This window comes from Megascapheus bottae, chromosome 11 (assembly GCF_031878675.1).
Source record: "Megascapheus bottae isolate mThoBot1 chromosome 11, mThoBot2.hap1, whole genome shotgun sequence".
In the NCBI taxonomy this organism is placed as follows: Eukaryota; Metazoa; Chordata; class Mammalia; order Rodentia; family Geomyidae; genus Megascapheus; species Megascapheus bottae.
The window spans coordinates 45,046,094-45,072,650 of record NC_143519.1 but is presented as its reverse complement, the minus strand read 5'-3'; the positions used below and the strand labels follow the sequence as shown (position 1 = coordinate 45,072,650).

General features: G+C 40.3%; 2 protein-coding genes across 9 annotated transcripts in view; both read right to left on the bottom strand.

Moving 5' to 3' along the window:
- Positions 1 to 348: 348 nt before the first annotated feature.
- Positions 349 to 10,336, bottom strand: Kcnrg (potassium channel regulator). The gene is given in 7 exon segments (XM_090341796.1): positions 349 to 2,833; positions 2,836 to 2,953; positions 7,722 to 7,728; positions 8,975 to 9,035; positions 9,038 to 9,411; positions 9,413 to 9,511; positions 9,513 to 10,336. Coding segments are annotated over 7 exon segments (882 nt in total). The 5' UTR covers positions 9,551 to 10,336; the 3' UTR covers positions 349 to 2,648.
- A 1,422-nt stretch (positions 10,337 to 11,758) lies between these two features.
- Trim13 (tripartite motif containing 13) overlaps positions 11,759 to 26,557 on the bottom strand; it is a 40,509-nt gene continuing 25,710 nt past the window's right edge. For 5 of the 8 annotated variants that reach the window (XM_090342183.1, XM_090342179.1, XM_090342181.1 and 2 more), the window contains 2 exons: positions 21,506 to 21,604; positions 11,759 to 12,991 (listed from right to left, as the gene is read on the bottom strand). In XM_090342183.1, coding sequence (XP_090198309.1) covers positions 11,765 to 12,985 — 1,221 coding nt within the window. In that variant the 5' untranslated portion in view covers positions 12,986 to 12,991; positions 21,506 to 21,604 and the 3' untranslated portion in view covers positions 11,759 to 11,764. Of the gene's footprint in view, positions 12,992 to 21,505; positions 21,605 to 21,740; positions 21,836 to 22,003; positions 22,078 to 25,106; positions 25,235 to 26,557 lie in introns of those variants that run through there. The other 3 variants (XM_090342185.1, XM_090342187.1, XM_090342186.1) reach the window with 3 other exon arrangements.

Sequence of the window (26,557 nt, the reverse complement as noted above, 5' to 3'; positions counted from 1 at the left end):
AGATACAGAATTTTTTTGTATTTTATTGTCAGGATAATGTATAGAGGGGTCACAGTTACATTGGTCAGGTGGTGAGTACATTATTTCTTGAAACATGATACCCTTCTCATGTTTTTGGCCCACTTCCCCACCAGTCATCTGGTTTCCCCATCCCTTCCCTATTTCAAATAAACCAATAAGTGTGTATACAGCATACCAGTATACAAATTCAGATACGGTAACCTCATGAGATTAACCATACGTGGAAAAGAGAGAAAGAGAGGCAGAGAGAGAGAGAGAGAGAGAGAGAGAGAGAGAGAGAGAGAGAGAGAGAGAGAGAGAGAGAGAGAAAGGAATAGCTTAAGACAGATTTTTTTTGTTTTTTAGATTTTATTAGCATTGATTTTTACATCATATTTCAAATGTCATATTTAACAAACAAGTATTCATGACGGGAATCTCTATATACAATCACCTTTTTAAGTTTGTCCTATTTGTCTATTTTTGCTTCTGTTCCTGTATTTTGAAAGTCATATCCAAGAAATCCAAGATACAAAGTAAGAGCTTTCTGCTTTTATTTTCTTCAAGTAGTTTATTTCAACTCTTCACCTACATCTTTAATCTATTTTTAATTCTTATATATGGTATGAATTAAGGGGCCAGTTTAATTCTTTGGTATGCAGATAACTAGTTTTCCTTATACCATATACTGAAGAGATTGTCTGATTGTTATTGTATATTCTTAGCATTTTTATTAAAAGTCAATTAACCATAATATGTTCTCCGTCCTGTTCTACTGGGTAATAAGTCTGTTTCTTTGTTGTTGTTGTTGTTGTTGTTGTTTTCCCCTTGCTGGTCCAAGACTTAGATCTTTGTGTGTGTGCTGGTCCTAAACTCAGGGCTAGTGCTCTACCATTTGAGCCACATCGCCACTTCTAGTTTTTCTGATACTTAACTGGAGATGATTCTTGTGGACTTCCCTGCCTCCTCCAATCTCAGCCTCCTGAGTAGCTAGGATTACAGGTTTGAACCACTAGTGCCCAGTGAATAATATATTGTTGAAAACTGTGGCAATCTCCCCTAGGAACTTTAGCACTGTGAATCCATGAGTTTGGAGAAACTATTTGAAAGGCTTATTTTAACTTAAATTAATTGTTGATATTAAGAATTACGATGATGACAAACTCTAGAGGTACAGGATTCTTTTGTTCAGTATTTGGCACTTTGTAGATATCAATAAATATTCAATGAATATTATATGTATGACATGTTTCCATAGATATTATTTCTGCTGTTACTAAAAAGAAAACATTCTAATCTCAACACTATTTTCTGAAAAAGAAATTTTAAAAATATTTCCTGAAAATGAGAGTGAATGCCTATTCCCTGCCAAATTACAGTTATAGAACTATCTGCTTTCATACTTTTAAACTCACTTAATAGTTTTTAATACTTTTATCAGCTTTATCACTACAGAACTAAGTAAAGGTACATGTATAACCATGCCAACTGTTCTAATTAGTTAAATCACATCATCTCCCAAAACTAAAAATATACATTGAAAAAACAAATTGGCTTTTCTATAGAAAAATAAAAACAGAAAAACAAAACAAAAAGTTTATTAAAAGGGCATTTCTTCTTAATTTTTTTTGCCAGTCCTGGGCTTGAGCTCAGGGCTTGAGCACTATCCTTGGTCTTTCTCAAGGCTAGCATAGCACTCTACCACTTGAGCCTCAGCACCACTTCCAGCTTTTTGCTATGTATGTGGGGTATCGAGGAATCGAACCCGGGTCTTCGTGCATGCTAGGCAAGCACTCTACCACTAGGCCAAACTCCCAGGCCCAAAAGGGCATATCTTATTTGGATGATTATTTTCAGTTAATATTAACATTATTTTTTCATGATGTATAATTTTTCCCCACAACAGAGTATAAAAATCTGTAGAAAACTTCTAGAAATTTCAACTTGTTTACTCTTATGTGGAAGTGTCACACAAAGAGCATGAGAAACAATGAGCCACAATATACTGTAACAATCCCCATACTCTCTGACATATACACTCACAATTTCTCAGTTATGGCTCCTTTTTCTTTTTTTTTTTTTTTTTGCCAGTCCTGGGCTTAAACTCAGGGCCTGAGCACTGTCCTTGGACTTTCTCAAGTCTAGAGCTCTACCACTTGAGCCTCAGCACCACTTCTGGCTTTTCCTATGTATATGGTACCAAGGAATCAAACCTGGGTCTTCATGCATGCTAGGCAAGCATTCTATCACTAGGCCAAACTCCCAGCCCTCCTTTTTTTAATTTTTAATAGATATACATCCATGCCATCTAGTGAAGTATTCCTCATATACTTAAACCCTATCCACTTATTTTGAGCATCTTTATCAGTTTATAAACTGCTGCTTTATTCTTTGTAAGGACCACATAATATTTTAATATCATAATTTATACATTTTAGATTAGTGAACTTATTTGAATCTTCTGCTGTTATGGTTTTCTTTATTTGAATGTAAGCTCCTTGAAAACATGGATTTTTGTGCCTTAAGCACTGTTGAGACCTAGTTGCACACAGATGGCATAGTAGGAGGACAAAAGTAAAGTTTAAGTACAAATTCAACACAAATGTCCCAGGTAGGGAATTTCCAAACAAGAAAGTGGTAATTTCCTTTTACTCTAAAATAGAACAACTTCGTTTCTTTCTCTGAGATTGTTCTGGCATGACAGTCTCTGATTCTGGTGTTTTATTCACTGTGAAGACTTCAGGACTTATCCTTTCAAAGCTATAGCATTCACTTTTGTCTTCGGGGGATAATTTTCTAGTGTTGACCAGATGAAAGCCTTCCTTTAATAAAATAAGCTAAGGACATTTGTTCCATTGGCCAATTTTCGTTTTTTTTTTAGATTTTGTGGAAGCATACCTGAGACGCTTACAAGAAGTTGAATTATAAAATATTCTTTTACTAAGTAGCGAAACTATATACACATATTGCTTATATATCCAAAGTACCAGACTTTTTGGTTTTAGGTTTTTTGCCTTTTTTTTTTTTTGCCAATCACGGAGCTTGAACTCAGGGCCTGAGCACTGTCCTTAGGCTTTCTCGGGGTTAGAGCTCTACCACTTGAACCAAAGCACCACTTCCAGCTTTTCTCTATGTATGTAGTACTGACAAATGGAACCCTGGGGGTCTTTGCGTATGCTAGACAAGCACTCTACCACTAAACCAAACTGCCAGCCCTTAGGGTTTTTTGTTTTTCTCTCCTTTTTGGAACAGGGTCCTGCTGTTTTACCCAGACTGTCTCACACTTTCAGTCCTCCTGCCTCGACTTCCTGTGGCCTGGAATTACAAGCATGAGCACCAACCCTGGCTACACAACATTCTTTGATTTTTTTTTTTTTTTTGTCATGGGGCTTGAACTCTGGGCCTGAGCTTTCTGGCTCAAGGTTACCGCCCTAACCCTTGAGCCACAGTGCCACTTCCAGTTTTCTGGTGGTTAATTGGAGATAAGACTCTCTTGGATTTAGTGCTTCAGCTGGCTTTGAACTTTGATCCTCAGATCTCAGCTTCTTGAGTAGTTAGGATAACAGGTATGAGCCACTGCACCCAGCTCAGATTTTTTTTAACCTTAATCTTCAAATCCAAATTATAACTTTGGTTACCTCATAATAACTTTTTGAGACCTTATGCTTGCTGTGATTTCCAAGTCACATCAATTCTTACAGTAATATAACCAATGTAGTGTATTTTCATTGAAAAATCATTTTGTGTAGCAAACCGTTTGATCACAGATCATCATTGACCTAATTTTTTTTTTTTTTTTGCCAGTCCTGGGCTTGAGCTCAGGGCCTGAGCACTGTCCTTGGACTTTCTCAAGGCTAGAGCTCTACCACTTGAGCCTCAGCACCACTTCCAGCTTTTTTGTATGTATGTGGTACCAAGGAATCAAACCTGGGTCTTCGCTCATGCTAGGAAAGCACTTTAACCACTAGGCCAAACTCCCGGCCCATTGACCTAATTTTTAAAGTACACTTTAAAATATGTTTTCATTTTCAATTTGATTCACTCAATCTGATTGTTTCTATGAACATTTTGTACATGTACAATTTTCCACCACATCTAACTTAAAATTGACATTATGGATTTTTCTCCATTCCATCAAATCCTTTTTCCTTTTTACAGATGAAACCTTACAGACATTTCAAGATTGACTGTCAGTTTTTACTTAGCAACTTTGCAAAACTTGGGGTCAAAGAACCTCTGAAGTGAAAATAGCAACACACTTTATCCCTCGGGCAACCCCATAGAACAAGTACACATAATACAAGAAAAATGCTTGAATCTTTTCTGGCTATACATTGGCTTTAAGACTAAAGTCAATGTAACATTTCTACATAGATGTAGATATATTACTTCTTCCTTACTGCAAAACAAGAATGTTGCTTTGGGTATATAAGCAATATGTGTATATAGTTTTGCTAGTTATTTTTTATGAGATACAGAAAAGAAATATGTTCCAGAGAGAGACCTAAGCTGTGTAGCTTTATGGGGTTAAAAAAGATGCTGGGATACATCAGTAACTTTTAATGATCATAATTGAAACAATAGGTGTTGTAGCTCAAATTAGAAACTCCTACTTGACAACGAAAGTAATGGCAAAACCTAAGAACTACCAAATGTCAAAGCACACCCAAAAAGGTTATTGTTTGATACAACAGAATTTCAACATTAGTAAAGCATTTCATCAGGACTCAACTCTTAATTATATATCTGAGAAACATTTGTCAAAGAGAAAGCTATAAAATATCTTAGAATTAAGATACAAACAATTGAAGTAAGCCAGACTCAAAGGAATATATAGGCTCAATGGTTTCCTTCATTTGTCATAATCAGTAGAAACCTTGGGCTCGCCTAGTAGAGATTTACAATAGAACAAAACCTAGATACATAAGGCCATATAGTATGACACTAAATGAAAAGACCTCCAGGATATAGAAACAAAAGCCAAATAATGAGTGATTGTTGTCTTTAACGTACTATGTTATCTCATCTCTTTTGCAGTCCCTTGGTTATCTCATATTGTCACAGTATCTCACCTGGTTATCTGATATATTGTATAAATGCATATTTGGTTATTTGAAGTTGAATAGGGAAGGGAGGAAAAAAAGATGAGGGGCGGGGGTGGGGGAGGGAAATGGGGACCAAGACATGAGAAAGGGTATCAATGTATGTGAAGTAATGCACCTTCTATCTGGCGAATATAATGTAACCCTTCTATTAATCACAATAAAAATATATGAAAAAAGATACAAACAACAGTAGTTAATAACAAACTGGAATATATTTGCTAGAAACTGCTGAGCTAAATTCTTTGGTATGAGGATGAATGGATTAAAAAACACTTCTAGGTACAACAAAGATGGAATAAAAGAAACCAAGAGGAAATAAAATTCTAATCTGCCAATCTATCTATCTATCTTTGATCTGTCTATCTATAGCAGTGCTGAGGTAAAACTCAGGGTCCAGGGCCTGTGAGGCAAGTACTCTATCCTTATATTTTAAATCTAAAGGCAACTCACTCTTTTCCATTTAAACCTGTCTGAATAGTGAAAGGATCAGAAAGAACAAATCTTTTTTTTTTTTTTGCCAGTCCTGGGCTTGAGCTCAGGGCCTGAGCACTGTCCTTGGACTTTCTCAAGGCTAGAGCTCTACCACTTGAGCCTCAGCACCACTTCCGGCTTTTTTCTATGTATGTGGTACCAGGGAATGGAACCCGGATCTTCATGCATGCTAGGCAAGCACTTTAACCACTAGGCCAAACTCCCGGCCCAGAACAAATCTTTTGACCATAACTTTGGCTTAATAATGTAGAAAATTTAAAGAAAAGAAGCTACGCTTATCTACTACTTAAAAAGATAATAATTGGGGCCGGGAGTTTGGCCTAGTGGTTAAAGTGCTTGCCTAGCATGCACGAAGACCCGGGTTCAATTCCTCAGTACCCCACATACATAGCAAAAAGCCGGAAGTGGTGCTGAGGCTGAAGTGGTAGAGTGCTAGCCTTGAGAAAGTCCAAGGACAGTACTTAAGCCCTGAGCTCAAGCCCAGGACTGGCAAAAAAAAAAAAAAAAAAAAAAGATAATTAACTTGCTAGGTTAATAAGGTCTAGTAATTCAAACATGTGGAACATACAAAATAAGTTAGATGACACATCACTCTAGTAGGCTTATTCTACCATTCTTCACCTTTGAAAAATAACTGGTTAGATTCAAACCAAGAAGTGAACGAGGGCCAGGAGCATGGCCTGGTGATAGAGTGCTTGCCTAGCATGCACAAAGCCCTGGGTTCGATTCCTCCGTACCGCATACCCAGAAAAAGCCAGAAGTGGTGCTGTGGGTCAAGTGGCAGAACACTAGCCTTGAGAAAGCCCAAGGACAGCGCTCAGGCCCCAGGACTGGCACAGTTCTACTTCCAGTTTTCTGGTGGGTTAATTGGAGATAAGTGTCTCATGTACTTTCCTGCTTTGGCTGGCTTCAAACCACCATTAGATCTGTTTTCTGAGTAGGATTACAGATGGGAGACACCAGTACCAGGCAAAAGTCCAACGTTTAAACAAGTGAAAATAACCCGAAAATATTTATGTTAATATTTAAATATATTTAAATTTCTATTGTATAAATAAAATGTTTTTCTCATACTAAGACCTTTTTTTTAAAAAAAAAAAACTGTGCTACTTCTAAAATATAAATACTGGCTGGGATTTTGGCCTAGTGGTAGAGTGTTTGCCTAGCATGCAGGAAAACTTGGGTTTAATTCCTCGGTACCATATATATAGAAAAAGGCAGAACTGGTGCTGTGGTTCAAGTGGTAGAGCACTAACCTTGAGGAAAGCCCAAGGACAGTGCTCAGGTCCTGAGTCCTGTCCCCAGGACTGGAAAAAAGTATATATATAATCTATATATCTAGATATAGATATTTGGTATATATACTTAAAAGAGTGGGAACTATATAGAGATTCCCTTCTTGAATACTTGTTTGTTAAACGTCATTTGAAATATGATGTAAAAATCAGTGTTAATAAATTCTTTAATAAAAGAGTAGGAACTGTTTGGCACAATAGTTTCAGTTTCTGATTGTTTCAAGATTATGATTACTTTCTTCAAGTGAACAGTTTTTTAAAAGCATTTTGAATTTCCTTTTTTACCTAGTCTGTTTCTTTGAAAATTTTAACACCATTTTCCTAATATTTTGAAAAGGGATCCCAAAACAAAAATCATGATCAAATTTTATAAATCAAAAATTGATATTTTTCTTATGTAAAATTTCCACCAGTAAAACACTGTGCCCAATAAAACAGTTTAACAAATTATTAGATTTTATTACCAGCTTATTTGGCTGGTGTTTCCGGAAAAGACATTTTAACCTGTTTTTTCCTTGTTCTTTGTTTTCCAGTCTTGGGCCTTGAACTCAAGGCCTGGGCACTGTCCTCGTGCTTTCTCAAGGCTAGAGCTCTACCACTTGAGCTACAGCACGATTTCTGGGTTTTTTTTCTACGTATGTGGTACGGAGGAATCAGACCCAGGTCTTCGTGCATGCTAGGCAAACACTCTACCAGTAGGCTAAACTCCTGGCCCATTTTAACCTGTTTTGTTTTCTTCAGTGTTGTTTTGTGCATACTGGGGTTTAAACTCACAGCCCGTTACCAGGTAAGCACTGTACCACTTGAACTATGTTTTCCCCCCCCCCACCTTCAACCTGTTTGGAAGGGCAAGAAACTATTAAGTGTAAAATCTTTTTAAGTAATGTTGTCCAGAACCAGTGTCCTGTGCCTATAATACTCATTACTCAAGAGGCTGAGATGTGAGTATAGTGGATTCAAAGCTGGCCTGGGCAGAAAAATCCAAAAGAAAATCCAAGACTCTATCTTCAATTAACTAGCACAAAACTGGAGGTGTGGCTAAAGTGATAAAGCACCAGCCAAGAAAGGAATAAGCCCAGGAAGAGCACAGTCCAGAGTTCAAGCCCAGTTATACTGGCAGGCGGGGTGGGGGGGGGAGAGTATTATACTCAATTGCCCAGTGTTCTCCATTTGGTAAGAAGCCAATGGCTATGTTGTGTGAGAGGTAAATACTGGAATCCCTTCCTGATAGCTACTGCTATAGTTAAGTTTTAAATGCTGCTTAAAAACACATGCATGCCTTTTTTTTCCTTCCTAAAAATGAAAACTAGCTTTCAGTAAAATAATTAAGACCTTTTTTTTTGGCCAGTGCTGGAGCTTGAACTCAGGGCCTGAGCTCTCAAGGCTAGCAGCACTCTACCACTTGAGCCACAGCATCACTTCTGGCTACCAAGGAATCAAACCCAGGGCTTTGTGTATGCTAGGCAAACACTACTACCAGACCACACTCCCTGCCCTAATTAAGACATTTTTAATAGAAGGGAGCATGCCTCCAACTGTAGGGTAGAAATCAGCCTTAGGACCCATCCAAGAACAACCAAGGAAGAAACAACTTGGGAACACTCCTTAACATTCTGAGAGCCCATTCCAGTACATGGTCACCATATTAACAAAGATATTTAATGGCGTTTCACCTTCTCCACTGAAGACAGATTTTACTGAAAGAACACTGTGTAAACAAATCAGGTGAAACTGTTGAACCTTCCCAAACCACTTGAGCCTCGGCACCATTTCTGGCTTTTTCTATGTATGTAGTGCCAAGGAACCAAACTTGGGTCTTCATGCATGCTAGGCGAGCACTCTACCACTAGGCCAAACTCACGGCCCTATATTTCCTCTTTCAACTTGCAAAGACTATGGTCCTAGTTTACCTTGGACAGTCTTGGTTTACTGCTATGGTCCCAAATCTTGAGAGTACTCTCCTTTACTCTCAACAGTGTCCAGGTTTAGAAAAAACTTCTACCCAGCTTTATTGTTACTCCAAGACATTAGTTTGATCAAGCATTTCTTCCAAGGCAAGTTTTAGGCATAAGGAACTAATACCTGACTCTACTTGGCTTATCAGTGTTGTCAGAGCTACACTGGAAAAGCAGGTCATGATAAGAGGTCTTTGTGGAAGTATTAGAAGGAAGGTCATGGAAGGAGAGAAAGAGGTACAATTCCATGCAGGTGCTCTAAGTTGTTTTGTGAACACTGCAATCCTTCCAGTTAGCATCTCAATTGTTTTGCTGCCAGAGCCAAACACTGAAAAAAGCTTGAGTATGTCCGTTTAAGAAAGTACCTCCAGGGAAAAAAAAAATAAATGTACCTCCAGAGAACAGGTCTTTCGTTTAGCTGATGCTGGTGTAAGAGATGCTGGTGTAGAATCAAGTTCATAGAAAAGAGCCTCTCTCTGAAGCCTACTATAGTATGAAAAGTCAGAAGGTAATAAAACATGGTGATTTCTCAAAAAATCTAAGATGAAACTAAATAAAACATCTCTTGTTCACAAAAATTTGGCCACCAACTATGCTGAATTCATGGTCTCTGCCATCTAACATTCTGGCCAATGGAGAGGCAGGAAACTGCTCCATGGTAGAGTTTTGTGAAAATCAAAGTGACCAGTTCCTTACCACTCATTCTTCCCTTGCTTCAATCTAGAGGCTACAAATCATCAGCCAGAATCAACCAATTACCAGCAATGTAGTTAGTTATACATGATTAAGGAAGAGGGGAGAGAGTAACCAAACTCAGAACCAGAGTCCTAGGTAACTATCCTAAGATAGTGTATCCGTAGTTGTGTTTTCCGATTTGTGTTGCTGAGCAACTTTTGCAGTATACAAAATGGAAGGTCCAACAGATAAAACTGAATAGTTCAAGAGGAAAGGTGCAAATATATCTTAGGACTGATGTCAAAAATAACCCATGTCTTTATTCTTTTTTTTTTTTTTTGCCAGTCAGGGCCTGAGCACTGTCCTTGGGCTTTCTCAAGGCTAGAGCTCTACCACTTGAGCCTCAGCACCACTTCCAGCTTTTTTCTATATATGTGGTACCAAGGAATCGAACCTGGGTCTTCGTGCATGCTAGGCAAGCACTCTACCACTAGGCCAAATTCCTGGCCCCAATGTCTTCTGTAATTTAAAATGTAGTTACCACAAACTGAGGTCTGGTAGCTCATGACCTGTTATCCCGTAATCCCCATTTGTAGCTACAAATTGACACATCTCCAGCAAAAAGCCAGAAGTAGCTTAATAGGTAGAACACTAGCCAAGAGCAAAATACCAGCCTTGATCAAAATAGCTAAACAAAAGTACCAGCCCCTGAGGTCTATCCTCAGTACTGTCACACATATACATACTTAGTTGCCATTTTGTGTGTGTTTGTGTGTGTACTCCTCGTTACCTTACCTCTTAATTGAAGAAATAAGGTAGACATTCTCACCAAATTCTATTCTACTTAATAGATTTTCACAGGAATGATTTTTATTTCCCCATGACAGAAATAAAGCAGACTAAAAAGCAGTCCCGGGGTAAGATTACATCTTTATTTCTTCTAAATTATAAGCACGAAAATTATTTTTATTTTATGGGGATCTTTATTCACCGTCAGTGTTCGGCTGATGGTTTGTAATTTATAACAGCACATAGTTTCATCTACTGTCAAAGTCTTCTGGGGCAGAACAATACTGAGGTTAAAACTCAGGATCTTGAAATTACCAGGCAGTGGCTCTACCACTCAAGCCATGACTTCAAGACTGTTTTTCTGCTGGTTATTTTCATGAGATAGGGTCTTAATGTTACATCTGGAAGTGCACTTGCACAATGGTATGCCTACTTTAGGCTTCTCATTGTTGCCAGGATTATGGAAACGTACCACTGAGCCCAGACCTTTGCTGCCCAAACTGGCCTCAAACTGCAAGCTTCCCTTTCTCAGCTTCCCAAGCAAGTAGGATTATAGGCTGACATCAGTCTAACCTCACTTGAAATTCTATAAGCAAGTAGAGTCAGTGGGGTGGACACTCACTCTAAGGGAAAAAAGGATGACTTTGCCATCTTTTGGGGGGAATCTTTTTGTTAACCTTATGTTTTAAGCCTGGCTTACTCCTGTAATCCTAGCTACTCCTCAGGAGGCAGAGATCTGAGGGTTATGGGTCAAAGCCAGCCAGGGCGCTACAGTCCATTGAGGCTCTTATCTCCAATTAACTACCAGAAAACAGGAAGTAGTACTATAACTCAAGGGCTAGAGTGCTAGCCTTGAGCTGAAGAGCTCAGGGACAGTGCCCAGGCCCAGTGTTCACAAATAAACAAAAACCTACATGCTTGCACAATCACCTAATAGCATGTCATCTTTGATGAAAAATTGGCCAAAAAAAAATCCATCCATCCTAGAAATGTTTTCTCTTGTGTCACATTAACCAGTTTTCATTTATATAAAATTTACATTTTGGGGTTGAGAATTTAAGCTCAGTAGAAGAGCCCTTGCCTGGCAAGTACAAGGCCCTGAATTCGGTCCTCAGCTCTGGGGGGGTGGGGAGAATTTACATTTTGATGAGAAAGGAATCTAGAACCCTCTTTAAAAAAAAAAAAAAAAGAACACTTGGAAACCAAACTTATACTTTTTCCTCCCTACCCCTCAGGTGATGACACGAGGGGTTCAGGTCCGGCTTGTCGTTGTTGAACAGGTACTCTACCACATGAGAACTTCACTTTTGGTCTTTATTTTACTAAATGTGAACAGGTATACATGTTATTTTTAAAAGAAAAACTTTTAGAAAATATCTGGAATCGACTAAATCTGAATTACTACCCTTATATCAATTTCTATTTTTACAAAAAACCAGAGTTGAAAGAGATTTTACAATAGTTTATATTTGCACACAAATTCTGCCACATTGTTCAGTACCACCAAAGTAAAATTCTTAACTTTTTCACTGAAAATGAAAAACACATCTGCCATTTGTTCCCAATAAAAAACTGACTGTTCTATAAAACCAGCTGAGGTAGCCAGGTAAGAACTGAAGTTAGAAAAATGGTCCTTCCACCTTGCCAATTCATCAAATAAAGACCATTCAAGGAATAAGGTAGGGCAGAAAAAAATAAGGCCAAGCAGAAGGACTACCATAAACAGCTGATAGAAGCTCCAAGGAATCTTGCTGATGAATGTGCCAGTGTCTTGAGGTAAAGAAAGTTTATCCACATCTACTAGTTTTATGTCCTCCCACTGACTAGTATCAAAATTCTTCATTAAAGGGCTTGAGGGCAAATTAGAGGGAGGCAAAGGAGTTTCCTTGATTACTTTGATTTTCTCCCTGAACTCCTGCATCTGCTGCAGAAATATAATTGGTTCTGATACATCCTTGAAAGCCTCAGCAATGTTAAATGCCATTCGTTGCTCCTGCAAAATGGTATTGAGTTTGTTGATCTCAGGATCGTAGGCTTGCATGACTGCAAGCTTCATGGTCTCAAAATCAGAAAGGATTTCATTCTTCTTTTGATCCAAAGTATGTTGTAACTTCTCAAAAAATTCCTTCACTTTATCTGAATCTTTAGTAAGTAACTGAAGTGATTTCCTCTTGCTAGTTTCCAAGGTGTCTAAGCGAGAAAGAGCATCTCCCCGACGCCAGGTTTCAAAACTCTGAAAGAGGGACTCAAAGGCATCCCTTTCCTGAGCATAGGCATCCTCAATAGAACAGAAGACATGCTTGGTGTGGTCACCCCGAGTAGCACAGATCCCACAAATCAGCTGCATATCAGTTAAGCAGAAAATATTGAGAGGCTGGCCCAAGTGTCCTTTGCACACTGGCATTTTGGGAGAGATCTTGATTTTGTTATACTTCTCCACAATACCCTTCAGGGAGTAATTAACCTGTAGACTATTGACTCCAGTAGCTGAAGTTTCCTTACGGCATGTAGGGCACTTGAATGGAGATGGTCTCCACAAGGAATTGCGCACATTTCCCTCTAAGAGACCTTCTAAGCATTTTTTGCAGAAGTTGTGTGAGCAGGGCAAAACTCTAGGATCATCGAACAGACTGCAACAAATTGGGCAGGTGAGATCTTCTTCAAGCAGCTCCATCACATCCTACCACAAGGAAAGAAATAGTTTATTTTATTCTGGTAATCCCTTCCACTAGGACTATGTAATAATTAGAAAAAGCTTATTCTGTAATTCTCTCCAGAACTATGTAATTAGAAAAGGCTACATCACATGAAAATGATCTGTTACTGAAATAACCAGCCAAAGGAAGAAAGAAATTCAGGAAGGGAATGTACACCACAGCACATTTAATCCACTGGAATGAGAACATGCTCCTTGTTAGTAGGACACCCAGGACACAAGGCCTTTGTGTGTTCTTTCCAACAACAGTCTTTGGCCACTAGGACAGGGTTAGGACCAGGACAACTTGGAAGTTGAGCCAGCAAGACCCAACAATTGATTTAAAACACAGTTGACAACTAGCTGTCAGAAACAAAGCTACCCAGTGTCTGTAATAGAATGAGCTCCTTTACTTTGAGCCCACAAATATTAAATGGTATGCAATTTAAAAGTACAAAAACGCAAATTCAAGAATGTATTGTCATGCAAACTTACTGTTATTAACATTTTTTTTTTATTTCAAAGGCAATACCAGTTACTAAAATCATAGGTTAAAGGCTCAAGAGTTGCAATTCAGTTTTACCTAGAGAACTAATTAAGGGACTTTCTGTTGTTTTCAAACACCAGTAGCAATCAAATCCATCCTGTTCATCACTGACATTCTCAATTCTCAAAATGTGCTAAATACCTCTCTAATTTTACATTTTTGCACCACGCTGACATCGTGCACAGAGAGTGTAAAGTAATAGTAAGTAGATACTACAGGAGATGTAGTAGAACTCATACAAAGCACTAAGAAACCACATTCTATCATTAGCATTACTTTCTTAAAACACCACAAATTCCCAATGGGATGAAGGTAGAGACCAGTTTTACTGAAATATTTTCCTTATGTTGGGCTCGAGTGGCTCATGCCTGTAATCCTCAGATACTGAGATCTGAGGATTTTGGTTCAAAGCCAGCCAGGACAAAAAAAGTCAGTGAAACTCTTATCTTAAAAAAAAAAAAAAAAAGGCCAGGAGTCTGGCCTGGTGGTTAAAGTGCTTGCCTAGCATGCATGAAGACCCGGGTTCGATTCCTTGGTACCACATATAGAAAAAAAAAAAAAAAAGGCAAGAAAGAGCTATGGCTCAAGTGGTAGAGTGCTAGTCTTGTGCAAAAAAGCTCTGGAATAGCACCAGTCTGACTTTAAGCCCCAGGACAGGAGGGGAAAAAAAGTCTTGATGAAACAGCAATAATAGTAGTAAGTATTACTATTTTGGCCTGTTACCAGGCTTGAATGAAGGGCCTCAACCTTGGATTTCTTACTCAGGGTTGGCAATCTACCACTGGAGCTATACAGCCAGTCCAGCAGGTGGTATGCTGGAGATGGAGTCTTGAAGACTATTCTGCCCAGCTGGCTTGGAACCTCCATCCCCCAGGTCTCGGTGAGTAGCTAGGATTACAATGCCAAGCCACTAATACCCACAACAAAAAGTATTTTGTTAACTATCTACTGTTATATACATACCTTTTTAATATTGTGTGTGACAGGATGTACACACAAAAACAATTCTATATTTTAGCAGTTGTCTAGAAGAGAAGCATTTATTTGAATGATTTACAAGCTGAGCCTAATGCTTTTTCTTTTTAATGGATTGCCAATTTTACATGTAAGAACAAAAGACAAACTATATAAATTCAGATATCTGACAGGCATTCTCCTTGAATAAAAGGAGCTTGTTACTTAAAAAAAAATATTCCTGGCCGGGAGTTTGGCCTAGTGGTAGAGTGCTTGCCTAGCATGCACGAAGACCAGGGTTCAATTCCTCGGTACCACATACATAGCAAAAAGCCGGAAGTGGTGCTGAGGCTCAAGTGGTTAGAGCTCTAGCCTTGAGAAAATCCAAGGACAGTAATCAGGCCCTGAGCCCAAGCCCAGGACTGGCAAAAAAATAAAATAAAAATAAATATTCCTTCAAAAATGTTTTGTTGAAAAATACACATATATATTTTTTGTCAATCTAAGGGCATGGGTCTTGAATTTTGGGTCTGAGCACTGTCCTATGGCTTTCACAAGGATAAGAGCTCTACCACTTGATCCACAGCACTACTTCTGGCTTTTTCTATGTATGTGGTACCTAGGAATCAAACCCAGGTTTTCATGCATGTTAGGCAAGCACTCTACCACTAGGCCAAACTCCCAGTCTGAAAAAATATTTCTTGAAAAATTTTCAAGAAAAATATTTCTTCCCAATAGAAAAGTAGAGTCTTTATTTGGGGCCAGGAGTTTGACCTAGTGGTTGAGTACTTGCCTAGCATGCACAAAGAGCTGGGTTTGATTCTTTAGTACCACATACATGGAAAAAAGCTGGAAGTAAGCAGGGCATATGCCTCTAATCCTAGCTACTCCAGAAGCTGAGATCTGAGGATCAAGGTTCAAAGCCAGCCTGGGCACAAAAGGACCTGAGACCCTTACCTCTAGAAAATGGGAAGTGGAGCTTGGCTCAAGGGTAGGGGGTAGCCTTGCGCTAAAGAACTAAGGGACAATGGCCAGACCCAGAGGTAGGACAGTAGCCTTGAGCTGAAGAGCTCAGGGACAGCACCCAGGCCAAATTCAAGCCCTATGACACCCCCCCCCAAAAAAAAAGGAAAAGAAAAGGCTGGAAGTGGTCCTGGCTCAAATGGTAGGGCTCTAGCCTTAAGAAAGCCCAAGGACAGTGCTCAGGCCCTGAGTTCAAGCCCGAGGACTGGCAAAAAAAAAAAAGTTATCTTTTTTGGATGAGATACAGTTTTTGGAATTGGTATTTTTTCAAGTCATTAATACACAATATTATATTTTTAAATATGCAAGAAAGACAAACATAGGCTCATGAATATGATTTCCTATCCTGTACTATCAGTAATAACCACTTCAGTTTAGTTATAATATCAAAGCCTGACAATTATCTGAAAGGGCTTCATTAAGGCATCCTTCCTTTCGCCATCTGTAAAGCCAGAATTTTCTTTGTATAGTTCAATCAAAGTAGGTTACTGGAATATATGAAATGTAAATTCAAATAAAAGACAACAGATGTCTTATATTAATTAAACAAGGCTGGGGTGTAGTTCAGTGACTTGATAAGAGTACATGCTTCTTACCTTGTACAAGGCCCTAGGTTTAATCCTCAGCATGGTCTGGCACCCCCCCTACCCTGCACATACTCTACAAGTATATAATGCAGTGCCAGTTTGGGAAATTTTTCTAATGTACTTAATATGTGATAGTATTACCTTTGCTATTTTAAATGAAATTTTTTTTAAATCTTCAAGTTTTACTTTCTAAAAACTTGCACAATATACATATAAACAAAAGCTCTTAAGATCTTCACTATGTGTGTGTGTGTGTGTTTAGTAATAGTGCTTACACTCTGGATCTTGAGCCCTTATGTGGCTGTCTCTCAAGGCTAGTACTCTACTACTTGAGCCATGGCAGCACTTCCAGCACTTTTTTTTTTCCTTTGGTCAGTTATGGGACTTGAACTCTGAGCCTGGGCCTGGGCCCTGTCCCTGAGCTCTTCAGCTCAAAGCTGCCACCCTACCCCTTGAGCCACAGCACTACTTCTAGTTTTCTGGTGGTTAATTGGAGATAAGAGTCTCACAGATTTTAGTGCCCAGGCTGTATTTGAACCTAGATTCTCAGATCTCAGCTTCCTGAGTAGCTAGGATTTCAGGCAGGAGCTACCTTGCTTGGCTCATTTCCAGCTTTTTGGTAATTAATTGGAGATAAGATAGACTTTCCTGCTCAGGCTGGTTTCAAATTGTAATCCTCAGATCTCAGCTTCCTGAATAGTTAAGTTATAGAAGCATGGGCCACCAATTTCTTGTTGGGTCGTCATTCTTTGAAGAGGTGTTGGTCATTCTTTGAAGAGGTGTTGGTCCTAAGACCAAACAATATGATGATCCTTGATACTATTTCCTGATGTAAGTTTATTATTTTTAAAATGTACATTCATCCATAAAAATAAACCAAAAACACTCAATATTTCTGTTTTCTCAGGGACATACAATATGCTACCACTAAAGTAGTAAAATAGTACCTCATAATCTACAGGACATTTTGTGATAAAGCAAGCAAAAATTCTATCTCAAATATTGTACACGGCCAAAACTTGAGTTTCTAAAAAACTCAAGCCATACCTACACATTTGTAGACTTTTCTAAAAATCTCTTGTGAATGTAAAAGGGTCAGCTTTGAGCAGGCAGGAAAAAAAAGTACTGTAAGCAGCACGCAATAAAGTAATTTCTTTTTGTTTTTATACCAGAGGGATTTGAACTTAGAATCTCATGCTCATCAATTAGGTACTCTATTGCTCTTTCTTTTCTTTTTTCTTTCTTTCTTTTTGCCAGTCCTAGGCCTTAAACTCAGGGCCTGGGCATTGTCCTTGAGCTTTCCTCAAGGCTCTACCCTTGAGCCACAGCACCACTTCTTGGCTTTTTCTGTGTATATGGTACTGAGGAATTGAACCCCGGTCTTCATGCATGTTAGGCAAGCACTCTACCACTAAACCACAATCACAGCCCCATAAGCCCAAACTATCTGCAGTCAAGGACTACTACAACAAGTGTTCCATTAATCCTTTTTATGTGTACAACAGATTATTACAAATAACTTTTAACACAAACTATCAAAACATTAAAAAATAGGATGTCAATAGTTACAGTGAAAATGAACCACAAAACAAAGTATTCTGTATGTACTGCATTTCTCTCTAATAGAATTCCTTTATTTTTAAACGACCACCCAAAATGATACTATTTTAACTTACTACTTTTTTTGGGTGGGGGGTGGCATGCACTTGTTCATTAACCTGATCTACAGAACATGTGAAGTGCAATACCAATTATGGTTGGCCTTATGCAGTTTCTGGGTTAGATAAATTATTAATATATTCTATGTTAGTACTGCTTAACTTATATTTAAACACTGCAAATATTCTGAGGAAGAAAAGAAGAGTATTTCAATGGAAGTCAGGTTATTACTCAAGAAGATGTAACTACAGCACTTAAACTGGAGACAGACATTTAAGCTATCAGAAAAAATTTCTAATTCAGCTTTTCCTTAGAAATGTACCTATAACATAATTTAAGTTGTAATATTCAGGTTCACATTATAGGAATTTCTGAATGGCAGCATTAAATAGGACATAAATACAATATATGTCAAAGTATACCTATATTCGGTCAGAGGCATATGTAACTGCACATATTCTGTGGTCATCGTGAGGCTTGAACTCTGGGCCTGAGCATGTCCCTGGGCTCTTCAGCTCAAGGCTACCACGCTACCCCTTGAGTCACAGCCCCACTTCCAGTTTTCTTAGTGGTTAATTAGAGATAAGAGCCTCATGGACTTTAGTGCCTGGGTTGGCTTTGAACCAGGATCCTCAGATCTTAGCATCCTGAGTAGCTAGGATACAGGTGTGAGCCACCGCACCTAGCACATATTATTTTATCTAAATTAAATATATTCTTATTCCAGTGCCATTCTAGAATCTTGCGTCCCAGTCCAAGATAATAACAATGCCAGTGTCTTTCATGAAAAATCAAATGGACAATCTAAAGATATAAAAATACTTTAAAAGATGAAATACATACACAAAAAGGCAATTTCTACTTAAAATTCAGAAATGTAGAGTATTTATAAAAATACTGTCATTTTAAGAGACATAAGTACCTATATTTTTAAAAACCACATAAAAATAAATTCTACAATGTACAACACTGTCTCAGCTAGAGTTGAGAACACAGACATCCCTGATGTCAGTTTGGCTTACCAAGTTTTGTTGTTGCAATGGAGCAAAAATGAGACACATTCCCTAGAAGCTATACTTGGAACTTAACTTTGACCATTTACTAGAGTGACATGCGCTTAACCCCCACCCCCATGATGCCAGTCCTGGAGCTTGAACTCAGGGCCTAGGTACTGTCCCTGACTTTTTTTTCCTCAAGGTGAGCAGTCTACCACTTGAGTCACATGTCCAAATTAACTGAAAGAGTCTCATGGACTTTCCAGCCCAAGCTGGCTTCAAACCTTGATCCTCAGATCTCAGTCTGATGAGTAGCTAGGATTGTATGTGGGAACCAGGGTGCCAGGTAGATATGCTCTTTGGATGACTAGACAACAGGTAAAAGGGTTGTGGGTGTTAAATGGTTGAATGCAGCCCAGGCTTTCAATCCAGAGTACAGGGAGGAGGGGGCAAAAAAGATCATAGAAGGATGACACCAAGTCCAAGCTGCAGTGGTATAGGCCTACAAAACCAGCATTCAGAGGGGGAGTTCAAGCTCATGGCTAGCCTGTTCCCACCACAGAGAGAAGATTCTGCCAAAAAACAAGGGGTGGGGGTGGGGGAAAGGAGACAACACAATAAAACTGATGGGGTTACCTATGCACCTACCTCTTATTTAAATTATCAAAGTAGCTAGTAATTATAGAAAATACAAGGGGAGAAAATTGCCAAACAAAACAAGTTTAGCCCGGAGTTTGGCCTAGTGCCTGCCTCGCATGCACAAAGACCCAGGTTCAATTCCTCTGTATCACATACATAGAAAAAGCTGGAAGTGGTACTGTGGCTCAAGTGGTAGAGGCTCTAGCCTTGAGAAAGCCCAAAAACAGTGCTCAAGCCCCAGGACTGGCAAAAAAAAAAAAACAAAAAAAAAACACCATTATTATTTTGGTCTGTTTCTTTCAATCTCATGTCTTTATGTAAGCATGGGTGCTTGGTTACATAGGTACGTACGTACGTACATACATACACACACACACACACACACACATTTTAACAGAATAGGTAGCATGATAGAATTATCCTGTTCTTACCACACGTTTTCCTTATCATTGTTTCTCATTGTTTGGGTTCTAGTATCTTATTCTGATTAAAACCTTACATAGTTTTTATTATTTCCTTAGATAATTCCCATAATAGTACAACTGGGTCAAGAAAAAGCTCTTAAAAAGTTTACCATACTTGGGCCCGGGAACGTGGTGTAGAGGTAGAGTGACTGCCTAGCATGCACAAAGCCCTAGGTTCAATTCCTTGGTATCACATACACAGAAAAGGCTGGAAGTGGTGCTGTGGTTCAAGTGGCAGAGCACTAGCTTTGATCCAAAGTGCCCAAGAACAGTGCTTAGGCCCTGAATTCAAGCCCCAGGACTGGCAAAAATAAAATTTCTTTAATTAAAAAAAATTAGTAACTGAAGCATCCAGGCACCAGTAGTTCACAGCTGTAAATTCTAGCTAGCTGAGATCTGAGGATTGTGGTTCAGTGCCAGCCCAGGGAAGGAAAGTCTGAGACTGTGATATCCAATTAAGTATAAAGAAAAAAAAAAAAAAAAAAAATGGTGAAGTGGAGCTGTGACTCAAGTTGTAGAACAGTGATGTACCCAGCCCCAGGACAAGCACATATAATGTGTACACACTCACAAAAACCTAAAGCAAAGACTGATTGTGTGGCTCACAAGGTAGAGCAACACATGTCAGTAAGAGGCACTGAGTTCAAATGCCAATAACACCAAATAAAAAGAAGGGTCAGAAAAAAGAAATGTACTCATTCCAACTTATGAAATGGCAACCAGCCTGTCAAATAACCTATCATAAATGTGTGGAATGGAGAAGGCAGCAAGGACCAGGAAACAGTTTTAGTAAGTCAGCTGCCAGTCAAGAAAAAGTTAAAGAAAAGAGAGCTGGAAGAAATCAGAGGAAATGTTATCTTAAGACCGGGCACCAGTGGCTCATGCCTGTAATGCTAGCTCCTCTGGAATCCAAGATCTGAGAATTGCAGTTAAAAGCCAGCCTGGACATGAAAGTCTGCAAGACTCTTATCTCTAACCACCAGAAAACTGGAATTGGAGCTATGGCTCAAAGTAATAGAGCGCTATCTAGTCTTGAGCAAAAAGAGCTCAGGGGCAACCCCCCAGACCCCAAATTCAGACCCCATGACCGACAATAATAATAGTAATAATAATAATGTATCTTAACTACATAGTAGTGTTTACCTAGCTTGCCCTAAGCTGTAGGCTCTACCTCCAACCCCAGAAAAATAAATTAACTGTGAAATGTTATCTTCCAGTTGTGTGAGAAAGAAACATAACCAGGTAAACCATCAAATTCTACTAGAATGGCTTTGTAAATGAATTTTTGCTCTTAAAAAATGCCTAATCTATAGTCATAGAAATGTTAAGGCCTATTATTCTACAAGCCCCTGTAAACCTGACAGTTCACCAGGTGAGAGAATTTATTTTTAATGTTGCTGAAGCTTCTTTGCAATTTTAGCTGTTTTTAATATAAACCGTCTAAAATAATTGCCATATAAAGACTGACAACTATAGGGGGGGTTGTTTTGACAGAACATGAAAAGACAAAAGACCACCAGTGTAAGAAGTGGATGGAATATATATACACACAATTCAATTTGGAAAGATGCTGGGCGAAATAAATCGGCTTTCTCTTAAAATGAGAGATGAAGAAAGGTGGTATAATTTACCTCTGTCCCAGGCAAGCAGGTGTTTTCAGCAGGATTACTATTTCCCAGGGCAAAGCAATCGGGGCTTCTTTCTCGTTTTGGCTGACAAGCTAGAAGCCACTGCGAGAAGAGAAGAGAAAGAGGTGTCAGGCACCGCATCTGTGTTCTTAACCCTTCATTTCTTTCAGTCGCCCCACCAACAAACCAGCCAGCAGGGACGGACATAAAGGCAGAAGCTGGAGGCCTTTGTGCTCACAACTTGTGGGTTAGGGCGCCATCCCGCGCGTCCCGCAGGGGTGGCGGGTGGAGGGCTGGGGTTTCTTCTCGCCCTCTCTTTTCCAGGCGCTCTGGGATGGCGAGGATGAAGGCGCGGGCCCGGCCGAGCTCCTCTTAGCTGACGCCCGGGCCCGCCAGCGGGCGGCTACCGCGCTGCTTAGACTGAGGCTCCCACCCGCGCCCGTCCCTCGCGGCCCGTCCCCCGCGGCCGTGGCGGGCTTGCAGCTCTCGGCTCTCGCTTACCCCAGCCCAGAGGAGCCTGGCGGCGGGCCCAGATCCGGCCTCAGGGACAACGGGAGCCCCGCCGGAGCTGCAAGCCCGCTAGCTGCAGCCACCTCGCCGGGCCGCGCCGCGCCGCCGGAGACTCGCGGAGCTGCCGGCCCCGCCCCGCCCCGCCCCGCTCGGCCGGCTGCGCCTCGGCATCGCCTCCAGCTCAGCCTCCACTGGAAAAGGGGGGTGGAAGGGAAGGGGCGCGGCCGGCTCGCTTCCGGTGTCCCCAACCGCCGCCCGAGCCCGCGCGCGGGTGGGAGGGCGAGGCGGCCCCACCCTTTCCCATCCTGGGGCTGCACCCGGGTTGGAGCCTCCGCGCAGGGAGCCGCCGCGCAGGAAGTCTCCCAAGGAAGCGACACGCCTGGAGACAGTCCGTTGGGTTTGGATTGTTGTACTTTTTTTTTTGTTCGTTGCATTTTTAGGAACAAAAAAAAAAGCCCAACCCTTCACACCACTTCATCTGCATCCAAGACCGGAAGCCCAGTCTCCGCAGCTAGGGGCCGGCCCCACAGATCCCACTCCTGCGAGTCTGGCCCAGGCCCGCATCATCTGTCATCTCCCCCTTCCCCGTCCTTGTGCCTGTAAGGACCCACGTAGCCAGAGAAACCCTATTTTTTTAAAAAAAATTAAAACGGAGCAGCCATTTTGTGGGTTACCCCTTTAAACTCGATCTGGCCCTGCTCTTAAGTAACTAACCAGTCCATAAAGAAGTTACTTCAGAAAAACAAGCACAAAAAGCCATAAAGTCTGGTATGCAATTCCCTGACAACAGAGCTCAGAGTATAGGGGCAGCCAGACCAAGGGAAGGCATCCAATCAGGAAAAAAGCAAATACACAGCCTCCCTAATTGCAAAGGAATGTGAGCCCTGCCATTTGCCCATCAAACTGTGCGCCTAATCTGACTAGGGTAATAAGCTAGTTTAAACAATAGGACCAGTTATGACTGATACGACTGCCCGCATATGGCCGAACACCACTATACAACTTTTCTGTTACAATTTTACTGGCCACATGCCTAGGGCAGGCTTACCCCTATGACGTGGGCCCTATACAAGTCAGCCTGTGACACTAGAGTCGTGCTCTCTGCCGCTCAGTGTGATCCTCCATGCTAGGCGCAGAATAAAACTGTTTGACCTCCACTTTTCTATCAGTCTCATTCCTTGATCACGGACCTTCACAGCGCTATCTTTCCATCTTCTACCTAGATTTTCTTGAAAGGAAAAGTGCATGACTGTTTCCCTGTGGAGGGAAGAGCTTGAAAACTAGTTCCAAATTATTGGCCCTGAGTTGCAGTCACTAGCCTGACTTGTGCTGCCCAGCACCTCCGTGACACACTGATAAGAGAGGGGTCTGACAGTGTGCGGGTTCCCTCGTGGAAGGAAGCAGCAGGTTACCTGGGAGAAAAAACTTCCTGAACCTGGGAGAAGCCCCTGTCCACTCCCAGGGCTGGCCATATCGCCCTGGCTGCAGCTAGGTAACTTTGTACAACAGTTCCTAGGCCTGTTTCATCCTATCCGACACTTTGGGGTGGAGACTGTGGTCCTTTGTAACAGCGGTCCTTTGAGGCAGGGGGGAGGCTAAAACCAGACTACTTCCAAGTTCTCTGTATGGCACTGCAACTGTCCACTAACAAACACTGCTAAACAATGTAACTCAAAACTGGTTTAAAAACATTTCAAACAGCCTGCTAGATAGATTATACAGGAAAATTAAATTGGTGAAAATTAAGTTATTAACTCATGAACCACAATTATCTTCAATATAATTCTATAATATGGATTTCTGTAAACAGATGCTGGTATGGTGGATACTAATTAATGAACTGCCCAACTAAACATAAAGTACTCATTAAATGTTGCATAGCAATCCCTAGACTAAGTAAACATACAGTATATGAAGCTCACTTAAGTGTTTTTTTAAAAAAAGAAGTGGGAAAGGAAGAACCACCCTTCACTCTTCTCCCAGGGTCTTCTGCACAACAGAAAGGGAACTGCCACACAAATGTACTCAGAGCAAACTTCCCTATTAAAACTTGCATGTGCAGCTGCATCCTCCTGGGAACAACACAATGTAAGTAGATTCTGGTGGAGATAACACTGGGATTGTCAAAGTTCTTGTCACACTGGAATTTCCTTCTATTGACTGTTCTTTAAAGTGAACTAACGTTAAAGCTTAAAATTCATTCACCAGCAAAGCACTGAAGACTAAGTAAGAATGATTAGCTCTTCTCCCTACCTATCAAAGAAACAAGAGCCATACAATGTGTGATTGTTGTTCTTAATGTACCATGATATTTCTCATCTCTTTTGTTGTCCCCTGGTTATCTCATATTGTTACAGTATCTTATCTTGTTATCTGATATACTGTATATATGTTTATTTGAAATAGGATAGGGAAGGGGGGAAAACAAGATGAGGGGTTGGGGTGAGGGAAGAAAAATGGGGACAAAAACATGAGAAGAGGTAGCAATGTTTGTGAAGTACCTTCTATCTGGTGAATATAATGTAACCCTTCTATTAATTACAATAAAATATATTTTAAAAAGAATTTTAATTGAGTTATGTAAGTACACTATGGTTAGCTCTTCTCCCTATCAAAGACCCAGGTAACTCCTAGATGGATGTTCTGTAACAAAAGAACAGTGGAATTTAGTGTACACTAAAATGTAAGTTGTCAGTGAAGAGCAGGCAATCACTAAGATCAAAACAGGTATGCACAGGAAAGCGATACTGGTGAGACTCCCTGGATACATTTGAACACTTAATTCTTTTCCTTTCTATAAACTGCTAAAGTTGAGATTCCAGCCCAACATTTTCCAGAGATGATTTTTGTCAGTAAAAGGCACTGACATTGCAAGGCATAGGATCTAGTTCTTGTTCAAGTTACTTGTTTGTTTTGCCAGTCCTGGGGCTTGAACTCTGGACATGGGCACTCAAGACTAGTGCTCTACTAGCCACAGCTCCACTTCTGGTTTTTTCTGAGTGTACTGGAGATAAGAATCACACACACACACACACACACACACACACACACACACACACACACACACACCCAAAAGAAAGAATCTCACACCTACCTGAGCTGGCTTTGAACCATGATTCTTAGATCTCAGCCTGCTCCTGAGTAGCTAGGATTATAGGCAGGAACCACTGGCACCCAGCTTATTTGGTATTTCTTTTTTCTGAACCTTTTAATGCCATGTATCTGTTAATTACACAAGATACCAACAAAATATACAATCAAGACAAATATTCTAAAATCCCCCGAAGGAAAATGACATGTACCAATATATTTCCATATAGCTAGCTGTGTGGTTTTTTTTTTTTTTTTTTTTTTTGCCAGTCCTGGGCTTGAGCTCAGGGCCTGAGCACTGTCCTTGGACTTTCTCAAGGCTAGAGCTCTACCACTTGAGCCTCAGCACCACTTCCGGCTTTTTTCTATGTATGTGGTACCGGGGAATCGAACCTGGGTATTCATGCATGCTAGGCAAGCACTTTAACCACTAGGCCAAACTCCCGGTCCCTAGCTGTGTGTTTTTAAACAACATTTTCTTTTTTTCCCCCCCCCAGTCCTGGGGCTTGAACTCAAGAGCCTGAGCACTGCCGTTGGGCTTTCTCAAGGCTGGCACTCTACCACTTGAGCCTCAGCACCACTTCTGGCTTTTTGCTATGTATGTGGGGTACTGAGGAATCGAACCCGGGTCTCAGTGCATGCTAGGCAAGCACTCTACCACTAGGCCAAACTCCCGGCCCCAAACAACATTTTCTTAACAACTTTGAGATCCCTTAAGCTAATGAATTCTTAAATTTGTAACTGTCTGGATACTTCATTGGGGGCTGCCTGTTCTGGTCACAAATTGTGTTTTGTTGTTGTTGTTATTTTTTTTTTGAGGGGGGTGGTACTGGGATTCAAACCTAGACCTTCATAAATACTAGGCAAGCACTCTACTCCTGAGCTACATTCCCACTCAAAGATTTACTAAGCTCTCTTTTTTGGCAGTGCTGGGGCTTGGCTTGTTAGTCAGGCCATTTAACAATTGACCCACACCTTGGCCTAGGCTTTTATCCTGAAAATGATTTGATGATGACAATCTTATTTTGGCTTCAAAAACTTCTCTTGTGGATATTTTTAGAATGTTTCTTCTGCAAACAAGGATACAACATGGCTCCATCATTTTCAGTGGCATCAAACATACTTTTAACATCAATAAGCATATTGCAGGACTCTGTTCCTGAGGATCTAGACTTCATTAGAAACCTGAAGAGCACTGCACAATACAGGCTTAAAAAAAAAAACAAAAAAAACCAAGATCCTAGTTGGGTTGCTGATATCAAAGTATTTGGTAATAAATGCCTTGTCAAAATGTGTTTATCTTATAATGGTCTTGTTTATGACACCATGCAGATTGTTGCTCATGCAGCCAGATCTCTAGAAGTCAGGGATGGCTCTAAAGCAGCCCCTCCTCTTCCCTCCCCATCAGGCAAAAACACACATGACCATGAAGATGTATGGGGGGCCTGATTATAT